Consider the following 12,543-nt stretch of genomic DNA (forward strand, 5'->3'; position numbering starts at 1 on the left):
TAAGGATGAAATTTTCACGGTTATAAATGATTCTTGAACTGGAGCATAATTTCATGTTATGGGGGAGGAGTTGTTTACACTGGATTGCAGGAAGTTTTATTTTAGCTAGTGAGTTATAAATTACTGGAATGAATTACCTACATGGGTGATAGAGGCTGACAGTCTGGAGAAATTCAAAGGTCAGCTTGATAATTACCTAAGGAAGTAGGGAAATGCATGGGTTGTCCATTTCCTTTTCTCTTATTAATTTTTATTATTTATTTATTGTTTTAAATTTTCTTCTTATTATTATTAATTTGTTTTTACTCTTATTATTTTATGTATTTTTTGTTATTTTATTTTATTTTATTATTATTTATTTATTTTATTTTTTTGGCTGGTGCAGTATAAGTCATAGGCTTCCTTGCACCATGTAGCCATTACTAATACTAATACTGCTTTTGTGTGCCATAATCTCAGAATAACATACCATTTTGGTGTGGCACCAAACTCAAAGTAACTGCACAGTCCAACTCAAAGTTCTCAGAGCTGTGTAGAGAGGTTGCTAGATTAGCTTATGTGGTTCTATCAATGATAAAGGAACTTTTCCAGCAGAGATAAAGGGATTATTATTTCATTATATAAAGCAATGGTTATGCTTCAACTGGAATACTGTGTACATATTTGTAAATAACATTTTAGGAAGGATGTAAATCTGTTGAAAAGGGTTCATAGAAAAGCAGTACAGTAGTTGGGGGAAATAAAAGGGTATTCATACCAAGAAAGACTGGGATCTGGTTGCAGAACAGATCTGTGGAAATTTGAATTCATCCATAGAGTAACTGATTGTCGAAATAAACTTCTGCCTAGCATTATAGAAGGTAACTGAATAAATATTAAGAAGGATAGGGCAATTTTTTTTTTACCAGTACTAAAACCAAACCTATAGAGTATTGTGCTTAAAGATTTATTTGAAGAAGATTTTTGAAATCATTATTCTTATATATTCATGATTTTTACTTAATACAGAACTATTCTGTTTGTATTTTTCTATTATGTTCTGTGTTAAGTTTAGTTTATGTTTTGATTCTTGGTTATTTTGCAGTTGAAGAAACAACAGATCGTATGCATAGGCTATATGTCAGTTTACTGAGAATTAACCTGTACAGTTTGAATCTTGCAGATAGAAAACTTAGGCAAATGGGTTGAGAAAAGAGTTTAACATTAGTTGCAGTAATTCAGAATAACATACAACCATAACAGACGGGCTGCTAGGACAGCTCATGGGGCTTTGTCAATCTTATGCAAGAATAAGGAGGTAATTATTCTGCTGTGTAAGGCAATGGTTAGACCACATCTTGAGTACTGTATACAGGTCTTGAAACCTCATTTTCAGAAGGATGTGGTTCTGTTAGAACAGGTGCAGAGAAGAACAATGAGATTAGTGAAGGGAGCCAAAGGGATCTTACCAAGAAAGACTTCAGTTCTGCAAATTAGAGCATATGGAAACTAGATACCTGGATCAGATCCAAATGAGGCCTTTAAGTCTCTGAATGGATTGAGTGAGCTAAATGTTGATGGCATCCTTACCTTTGTTCAGACAACACATACATAGGGGGGGGATATAAATTTAAAGTGAGGGATGATAGCTGTAGGATAGATGTGCAGAAATTTGCTTTTAGCCAGAGGATAGTTAATTGTCGGAACATATTTCCATCTGGTGTTGTGGAAGTGTGAAATTTGAATAAATTTAAGGAGAGAATTAGACATTAGAAATGATATTAGATTGAAAGTAAATTTTCACCAATATCTAGATAGTTAAAATCTCCCATTATAAGATATTTTGATGTACTCAATTAGTATACTGCTTTCATTTTTGTTTTCCCAGTGCTTATGTAGCCCCAGACTGACACAACATTCCACTTGGGCATCTGCATTAACTAGGTGCACTGCCTTAGATTCTTGTGCTGCTCAACCAAAAGTATGACTCTCCCCCCCACCCAGAAAGTAAGGTTATTCATAAAGTTAGCAGGCAAACTGACCATGGAATGCATGCGATTTACTATCTGCTAATGCCTTGGTTGGTTTTGCACAAAAACACTATGGACACTCAGTTGAGAGATTTAAGCTTTCACATTTTGTAAGTTATTTTATAAACACCCTATATTTTCAGTTTTGCTGTTTCCCCCACCTCCATTCCCACTGTTGTATAGTGTATACAAAGAAAACATTTATATATCAACAACTGTATTTAAAGAAGTATGTAAAAATACTGAACATTTTATCTTGTGCATATTCAAATTCTCTAAATGATATAAAATTAGAATAGAAACATGCTGAAATATCACACAGAAAAAAAAAATCTTTTGTTATTCATATTCTACAAATACAATACAAAGTCAAATAAAATACAAATTGAATGTTTGCAAGTGTTGTGATAGTAACTAAAGAGTTTCTAGTTCCATATTTTGTTGAAAGTATCAATGTACATTATTGTGAAGACTTTATACACTAATATGCGTGCACACCCAATCCAGGTGCATCACCAGTTCAAACACTTTAATCGACTTCTCCCTTTGCTATCCTTTTCATGATAATATTAGCTGCACCATATATTACAACACATGCCCAAACGAGATCATTTTGAAAGTGGTCCATTTCTACTATACATTAAGTGAACACGCTATCACAGTTCCTGTATGCACCTAGTCAACAGTCTGTGGATCCTTTCACCACGGAAGACTTGCACACAATGAGAAGTAATTCTCTAGCTCCTGATGAAACTGTTCCATCTGTTTTCTTCAGTCTGTGATGTGAGGATTTGTGTAGCTAAATCCTGTAAATTGGGTTTGATCCATCGAAGCTAGAATTTGTGGGTCAATCGGTGTCAAGACAGCTTTTTCCATTGTAAAATCACTATCAAAGTTACTAACATCGTATGGTCCTTTCTGTAAATGAAAATTGATGAAAAATAACAAATTTATCAGGCAGTTATAATATTGAAAGGCATACAACAATCTCCAAAAATTATTGTAGTAGTAAATAAATTTTGGTTAAAAGTAAAACTTACCCTAAATTTCCCTAAATTTTACTTTAATCAGGTCTCAAATCTTCCATTCCATGAGGAATGGAATTGAGACCTGATTGGTTATGCAGTTCTAACACAAATCTTTCTAAACAGGTGGATCATGTGTATTGGCGTTCAATAGTTCTGCAAATTACAATGTTTGGAGACTAGGCACCTGTGAGGCAATCTGATTGAAGTGTTTAAGGCTGTGAATGGATTGAGGAAGCTCAATACTGATGGGACTCTTTCTCAGGCTATGCACATGAGGTAACATAAATTCGAATTTGAAAAGGTTGCAAAATAGATGTACAGAAGTTTGCCTTTAGCCAATGGGTGGTTGATTGCTGGAACAAACTCCCATCTGATATTGTGGAAGTGGATACCTTGAATAAATTCAAAAAAGAACTAGACAAACTGTTGGAGGAATGCATAGGTGAAATGGAAAATTTTTTTATCCCTGATGCTGTATAAGCTTGCTTTCTTGCATTATTTGCTGCTACTAATAGTAATATACTGTTACAACAATACACAGGTTCCACTTGTTTAGAAAGGTATGCTGTAGAGGCTCTGTTTAGAATTTTTATGGTATTCAATAAATTATGTGCCTTGACTATCAATATGCTTGGTATGTACACTGAGAATCACTTTATTGGGTACACCCCCCCCCCAAGAGGTGAGTAGGTTCTTTAGCTCTCAGAACAGCTTGGATTCATCGTTGCATGGACCCCATGAGGTCCAAAACAATGCAACAGGGATGCTGGCTTGTGTTAACAACTGCTGCCACTAGCTGTGGATCTCTACTACAAAGAGCTCATCCCACTTCATTCAACACATGTGCTCAAGTGGATTGAAATCTGATGACTAGTAGCCTACTAGTGACTTCATTAGGCTAAATTCACTTTCATGTTGTGGGTACCAGTTTTGTGCAATTCTGGTCTTGTGACGGTGCATTATCCCTTTGGAAGAGCCCATTCTGAGATGGATACACACACTGCAGCTAGGAAGGAATGCACCTAGTTGGAAACAATTTTCAGATGACCATCCACTGTTGTTCCATTGGTATCAAGGGGCCAAATATTCATCCACAACCATCCGGCATTGTTTACACTTGGTAAGGTGGGCCTATCAACTCATGTTTTTGTTATATTATGGTCCTTTCATTAGTAGGAACCAGAATTCGTCAGTTCAGGCAATGTTCCTTCAATCCTTCATTGTATAGCATTGGAGTTCCTCATCCTCTGCTCACTGTGACTGCCTTGTTTTTTGCTAATAGAAGTTTAGCCCAGGTCAGTCATTGACTGTGGTACCCTATCTGTGACAAGGTACAATGAATTGTGCATTCTGAAATGTTTTTTGGTTACTACTGTTACTCTTCACATCTCAGTTTGTTTGCCTTTGCATCAACAAGCTGTTTTTGATCACAAGATTTCTGTTGGCTAGTTGTCATTTGGTTATTTGTCTAATCTCGGTACACCTTAGATTGTTGTGTGTGGAAAGTGCAGAAGGTTGTTACTTCTGAGATTCTCATACTTGTGTGTACCATACACATACAGCATCCCTACATTCCTGTTCACACCCACTTTATATATTGCATGGTGTACCACATGATGCTCACAAATTTTGGTCTTATTTGCACAGGTATAACAATGAACAGTTCAGTTGTACCAGGACATCATTTCAACAAATCAGTCTTGAATTTAACTGCACTGACTGTAAAAAGATGCACTATTCCAAAAATAAAACAGTAACAAAAGTGGAAGCAGTGGGAGATGAGAGTAAGTTTAGTAGTTCCTTTGTTCTGTGGGTTGAGAACCACTGAAGTACATACTTATTTGAATAGCATTATCCTTTCAGTGTAATGCGATGAACACTTTACTGAAATAATTGGTTTTATAAAGTTTATAAGGGAGTAAAACTTTCTATATTAAAGAAATATACTGTTTATACTAAGGCTGGATCATTATGTTAGAGAAGTTTATAATTAAATTAATTTTGACAATGAATATAATCATTTAACCATATTTAGCAGTCATGCAGGCTTGAACCACTCAGCTACTCCATACTTAAATTTTCACTTTATTTAGTAAATAACCTAACCAAGTTAGTCTATTTGAAACAGTTGTTTTTAGCCCTAAAGAGACCTGTGTTGGGGATGAACATCAGAATTTTTAATAATCCCAACCAAATAATCAAATGAAGTGGTAATGCAACAAACTTCATTTACTTATTTGTAATAGCATTTCTTTAAAATTTATAGTTGGTGATATCATGGGAAGTCAAAGGCTGCTGTTTTATTCCTGTTTTTATCATGCTTTACCTTATTTTAAATGAATAGTTTTATGTTTAAATATATTACTATTTATTTTTATCTTTTATTTTATCTCTGGATATAGTTGTAGTTATTATAGAAGATTCTGATGAAGTTGTTTTTATATTAATTAAATTAATTTTAGGAAAATTAATTAAAACCTCAACAGATATATTAAAATACTAATAAGCAATTTTCAATAATATTTTTGATTTGAACAACATATTCTCTTCTCCTTTAATAACCATAAATAACTTAAATGAATATATGGGTAATAGGTCTTTTAGTAGATGCAATCAGCAATAGTGAATTAAAATGAATAAAATAAATGATTTAATAAATTAAAACATTTATTAATGTGTTTTCTTAAGGGCTGAGTCAAGGTTTGAAATGCAAAAGACAGATTTTCGCAGCCGACTTATTACTAAGTTGAGAAGCATTGGTGTTGCACAGTTATCTAATTTCTACAAGTATTATATCTTATTACTTAAAATATTAATTTGTGAATCATTCTAAGTGCACCATGTTTGTTTCTTGGTATCCAAAGACATTCAAAGGGGAGTCTGTAAATTATATCTCGTTTTTTTTTTTAAAGGTAAGAATTAAATTACAGTACTGTATTACCATTCATTCAATATTAATTAAAGTATTTTGTTATAAACGGAATGCAAGTCCATTCTGGCTAAAACCTAACTATGCATATCATACAGCACATTTAAAAATATTTATCATGATTGCATAGGTTACTTAACATGTAATATATACAGGATAAATATTTGGGAAGTAATATTTTCTCTCACAAAATTGAAATTATTGTGAAATGCGATTTCCTTAATTATGTCTTAATGCCGTGATTACTGCCTGCTTGTGAATTTTTGTATTTTTAATTCGCATTTTGTATATTGAAGCATGTAGGAATTTAATAAAAAGTCGGAAAACTTGTGGTGTTAAAAATAGTTTCGGCCTTTTGCCCTTTGATCAAATATATTTAGCAATGCAGACTTGTATTTTCTACTCACACAATGGGGGTTTAATTATTATTAAAAGGTAATAATTAGCTCTAATTTATAATTTTATAGTAGAATTTAGAAAGTTCTTATTTAAAACCAGTTATTAATAAATTGAAATAGTTCTATAAAAGAATGCTACTTTGCATTAGATTTTACTGTTGACTGTGTAGGGACGTTGTTGCTCTTCCAGTGACAGAGCTTTATCCATTTAAAATTTAAGGCATTGCTTACTACTCTAGTGAGTCGTGGTTCTGTAGCTGGTTTATCTTGTGTTTACTCACATACTAAGCAGGGCCGACCCTGTGGTCTCGTGCAAAACTTATACGGGGTGATTTTGTAATAGTGATTTTTTTTTTTTTTTTCGAAATTTACAGTAACTAAGAAATAAATTTAAAAATAAATAATTTAATTTATAAGGTATTAAGATGAAAATAAAATATTTTCATATTATATAAATTATTAAGTCTGTTTTCGTTATTAAAGATATTTATATCACGTAAATTATTTGCGTAAACATTTTTTGTCTTTATAAATAAAATATTAATAGAATGAATAAAATAGAAATATTAATTTCTTAAAAATTATCAGTAGCATAAGAACAGTCAATTGTCGTAAGGAATAAAAAGTATTTTAAAATATTACACATTTTACTATTTATAATATCACTTTATTAAATGATAGGATACAATAATAATGAATTGTTATTCTTTATAACGATTTTTTAATATTTTACAAAACACAGTAAGCGAAATCAAATTTGCCACTCCAAAAAATTTGGAATAAAAAATTAAATATGACTTAAATAATTAATATTAATTTATTGAAAAAGAAAAGAATAACAACATATCTCACATATGATATGATATATAATGAAACAACAAACAAAAATAAAATCATTCTGAAAATCTGGAAATAAACTTTAAATTCTAAATCACAGTAAAAAAGTGCACTTTTTGTGAGAAAATTAAAATGATAAAGAATTTCCCGTTTTAATTTCTTTATCTTATTTTAACCATGCGAATTAGGAGGCGAGTTTTGTGATATTTATAAGCAATGCTAAAATATTGAAATCATATAGAGAATCGGAGCTGTAAGCATACGCTAACAAATGTTTCACATTGCTTTTTTTTTTTTCATTATAAATATTACCTTGGGAAAAAAATGAAATGTATGGTGGGACAATTTTGTAACTGCGAAATATAAATTTGAAACACAAATTCAGATAATAAGAAAATTAACATAAATCTGCAATTTCATTTGCTGTATTTCAAATGAATTATTTGCCTGCCGTGTTGAATACTGGTAAACGTTAACCAATCAGATGACCAGCGTGACTTCTGGGTATATGGGACAGGTGGTTAGATAAGTTTTGCCAATATTTCATGCTTAACAGCACTAATTGCCTAAAGGGAGAACGAGCAATGCGTTTCCAGTTAAGTATCTTGTAATCCGTTCTTGTATGGAAATTTTCTTTATTCTCCTGAAGCTATTTTAAGTGTTTCAATATCAAACGAAACATACAGTCTTCGGATCTTCAATAAATTTAGGATCCACCCTGATAGGTTCTGTGAAGACAAGCCCTACAGGAAGGAAATCCTCAAGAACTGTTACCAGATTATGAACCTATAATAAACACCTGCTCCTGGACAGACCTTTTTTTTTTTTTTTAACTTGCCTATTTGTATATGACAAAGACTTTCTGTCTTCATGTAATCATGTATAGTACTGTATATTTTGTACATTATTGTTTATTTAATCCTGTAAAAGTCTCGGGTCGAGCACGAATGTACCCTTGTTTATTGTACATTGTGTTCCTCGCACCTTAGTCTGTATTCACACCCTTCTGGCACAGAGCCGTCCCGGGGTGACCCAAGGTTTCTTGGGAAATAAACTGATTTTAAACTAAACATACACATTGAGAAAAGAAGTATACGCTCAAGAGTAAATTTCAAGTTGACTCGCGCAAGTGCTCTTGGAGTGATGATAATGTGGGGTGGATAACTAGACATTTAGACGGCGGTAGGTTCGATAGAAATTGGAAAAATATTTTAGACCATTTGTGCGTGGGGCCCTGTTCGACTGAACCAGTTGAACATGCTTGTGGCCGGTTATTATACTAAGGAATTATCGCTTAGAATATGTCCCAAGTCAGGTGACCATATATGCAAACCTGGGATTAAAGCATTTCAGGTAGTATTTCATGAATGAAACATCAATTTTAATCTACTTACCAATTTCGGCTTGAAAGGGGGGTCAACTTCTTTCCTCTCAATTTTTTCCCAGTTTATTGGCCTAAAGAAAGATTGGTCACATATATCTCCTGCTGTACATCCAGCCATACCTAGTCGGCGTTCTGGGTTCTTTTCTAGTAACTGTACGAAATAAATACCAATAATAAATCCTTCGAAATTTTCGTAAATATCTATCGGTTTTTAATTTCCTAATGGAACATGAAACAATAAAGAGATAATCATAAGCATGGATTTACAGAATAATAGTGAATGTTATATTTTAGAGCGTGTTTGTGGGGGAAATGTTCTTAATTTTTAAGCAACTTTATTTATTCCCTGCAGCATCCAACAGTTTTTGGTTCCTTCTGAATCAGTTATCATGTCATGACTATTAGTCGGCGACCCAGATTTGCTGTGGGCTTCTTCGACTATCGTTCAGTCGCTTGAATCTAATACACCCTTAAATTTAAGTAAAACCCTTTAATTAGAGTCATATCTGTTGCTTCGGCGATATTCTTTAAACTTTGTGAATTAAAAAAAAAAAAAGAAAAGTCGCTTAAGAGCCAAATGGCAATAGGAAAGATGTGGAACAAGTTCAAATTCCAATGTTCCAGTGCTGTTGAGAGGTCGTGCATTGCTGAGTTAATGAAAACTGGCTGTATTGCCCGGCCTTACTCGGCTATTTTTATAAGCTTGTTCAATTTAAGCTTTTTATAAGCTTGCCGCCCCACCTAACGCTGACGTTAGGCGGTGTCATTACTTTTTAGTCCGCCCCTAATTTAAAAAAAAAAAAAAAAAAAAAAAAAAAAAAAAAACACTTTGATCATGGCTGTGCAGGAAAGGGCCCTACAAAGAAGACAGAATTGGATCCATTGTGCAACTCACGGAGTCTGTAATCTTTATATATTCTGTGGTTAGTTTTTCCAGTTGCCGTAAGAAAAAACTTTGAGGGAACGCCTCTCTAATAGTGCACTTGCGGCTGAAACATATTCTTCGCGAAGTTCGTAGCAGCGCATAACCAGGGTATTTCAGCATCCCGGGCAGAGAGATTTTTTGGCACCCATTTATTAAAGATATATATATATATATATATATATATATATATATATATTTGTCTCATTGTTCTTCTGTTTTTGGTGCCCCGGGTATGCACCCTGTTAGCCCGTACCTTAATTCGGCACTAGTTCGTAGTAGTTATGGTCGTTGTTCTTTCACTTCATATAGAAAAATCGGAGACGGAGGGGTAGGGGGGACTTTAATTCACTTATTTATTTTATTTTATTTACTTACTTATTTTTTTTCCACACCTTGACCGAGTCAGCTGAGGTTGGATTGCATGTTTTTTTTTAACTCTGAATTTTTATCCAGCCAGCACAGAATATATGCAATACACAGTATAGGTAAATGCACTGCTGTCTCATTAATTGTCACTTCAGTAAATGCTAAAGCTAGATAACAACAACTGACTAATTTGGCCTTGGAGTGAATGTGACTAATTAAGGCTCTTACTGGCAAATTTTCACGCATCTATCCTGCAACCATCCTTTTTCAATTTAAATTTATCTCCCCTTGTTTGTGTCAACCCAGAATGAGTAAAGAAATCAACATTCAGTTTACTGAATTCATTTCAAATTTCATGTCGGGATGTACAATTACTCAGGTCTTTTTTCATTCACCACCTCGAGTGTTGTGCTATCCAGTTGATTGCTATTCTGAAATTATGGCTGCCCACATGCAGTACCGTCCATTTATCAATTTAATATACCATTTACCATTTCTCACTCCATCTCCAATTTTTCTAGGTCTCACTGCAATAGTATACACTGAGTAATCACTGAATTATGACCACCTACCTAATACTTCGTAGGTCCTCCTTTTGCCTCAGTACAGCAGCTATCCAACGTGATATTGATTCAACAAGATGTCAAGCGTTCGGGAGGTATGGCCAACCAAGCTGTGTGTAATGGGGTCAGCAATGCAGGTATGGAGGTGATTGATGTAACCAGACGTCTGATATGCCTTCCCATAATGTCCCACAAGTGCTCTGTGGGATTGATATCGGGGGAGTTCGGAGGCCAATCGATATACTGGAAGTCAGAACTGTGTTCCTCAAACCATTCCTGCACAACAAGTGTCCGATGGTTCGCCGCATTGTCATCTTGGAAGACACCATCGCCATTCGGAAAAAAGTGTATCATAGAGGGGTGTACACAGTTAGCAAGCAATTGACGACAGCGAAGACCACTGATTCCACATGCACCAGAGGTCCAAGTTCCCTCCAGTGAAACATGTCCCACACCATACAACTGCCTCCACCGGCCTGTGCTTTTGATACCATGCATGATGGATCAAGAGCATGTTGTTGACGCCAAATCCATACACGCCAATCCACGGTGTGGAGTAAATAACGTGACTCATCCGACCAGCACACCTTCTTTCAGCCTTTTAACGTCCAACTTGCATGCTCTTTGCACTAGGCGAGTCTTTTACGCCGATGAACCTTGGTTAGGAGAGGATGCTGTAGGGGTCGTGTGCTGGTATAGCCCATATGTGCGACGCATGGTCATGCCAGATATTGTTCCGGGTTGGCTCATGTTGTATTGGGTAGTCAACTCTTCAACAGTTCTGTACCTGTACGAGTTTTCGTACCCGGCGCTCACCTTTAACATCAACTTTTTACTGACCTTTGCAGTTTTGCCTTCGGGTCCTTGTTCGACTATTTTGATGACAGTCCTGGTACACTTTAACTACGGCTTTCGAACACCCCACCAGTTCAGCTGTTTGGGAAATCAAGGCACCAGCTCGAAAATCCACGATCTGTCCTTTATCAAAGTCCGATAAATCTTTCCTTTTGTCCATCACGCTCGGAATTTACTACTACTGAACCACTGATACCTTATCTATGCTACGTAGGTCGACTAACTCCGCACTCTCATACTTCACGCGGTCAAAGGGTCGCATTCAGTTTTCATAGGGGTGGTCATAATTCAGTGATCACTCAGTGTATCTTGATTCCTGTCGTTAACCATCCTGCCAGACTTTGTATCATTAGCAAACTTAGATATTAAACTTGATATGCATTCATCAATATCATTAATAAATATGAAAATAATAAGGGGGCCTAAGCCTTCATAACCGAGTGGTCAGGAGCGGGAGTACAGTAGTACATGCTCTTTGAGTAGACTGGGGTTTAAGCCCCTGACTGCTATTGTGGTCCATTTCCCTCAACATGAATTGTTGAGGAAGCTTTCATCGTGCAGTGGATTAATAATGGCTGCAATCTACCTTTAAGGGAGCCTACCGCCTCCGTAGCCAAGTGGTCAGGAGCGGGAGTGCAGTAGCACACGCTCTTTGAGTAAACCGGGGTTCACCCGTGACTGCTAAACACGGTCGATCTGCCAATTCTCCCTGGACCAGCATGGCAGATTATGGTCCATTTCCCTCAACATAAATTGTTGAGGAGGCTCCCATCCTGCAGTGAATTGATAATGGCTGCTGCTTACCTTTTTTTTTTTTTTTTTTTTTTACCACTGCACTCTGAGGGCCTCCACTAATATTATTCCAAGAAGAAGAGCAGTGCGCTTTTATAACCACACTCTGTATTCTGCCAATCAGCCAATCCTTTATTCATAGCACTAACTTTTACCCAGTGCAACACTGCTCCAATTTGTATAGTAGTCTTTCATGTGGAGCAGTGTCAAAAGTTTTGCTGAACCAGTCAGTGACTCGTTATACCTTCATGGGACCGAAGGCAAAATGAAATTTGGGTGCCACATCTAAAGAGAAAACTAATAAAGAGCATTTTCAATTTCATTTTATTGTGAAAACAAACAAATTATATGAAATAAGAACTAAATATATAATTTTATCAAAATCGGTATAACCATACCATTTTTGAAGAAAATGTAATTTTAAAATTAATCTTCAAGTAAAGTTCATTGACCTTGG

General features: G+C 35.1%; 1 protein-coding gene across 5 annotated transcripts in view; it reads right to left on the bottom strand.

Moving 5' to 3' along the window:
- Positions 1-2,423: 2,423 nt before the first annotated feature.
- The window catches only part of LOC150090076 (uncharacterized), a 99,457-nt gene continuing 89,337 nt past the window's right edge, over positions 2,424-12,543 (bottom strand). For all 5 annotated transcript variants that reach the window (XM_090389752.1, XM_090389751.1, XM_090389750.1 and 2 more), the window contains 2 exons: positions 8,596-8,736; positions 2,424-2,927 (listed from right to left, as the gene is read on the bottom strand). In XM_090389752.1, the coding sequence (XP_090245878.1) occupies positions 2,781-2,927; positions 8,596-8,736 (288 nt within the window). In that variant the 3' untranslated portion in view covers positions 2,424-2,780. The remainder of the gene's footprint in view (positions 2,928-8,595; positions 8,737-12,543) is intronic.

This window comes from Mastigoproctus giganteus, chromosome 2 (assembly GCF_048544385.1).
Source record: "Mastigoproctus giganteus isolate SK-2022 chromosome 2, ASM4854438v1, whole genome shotgun sequence".
NCBI classification, from domain to species: Eukaryota; Metazoa; Arthropoda; class Arachnida; order Uropygi; family Thelyphonidae; genus Mastigoproctus; species Mastigoproctus giganteus.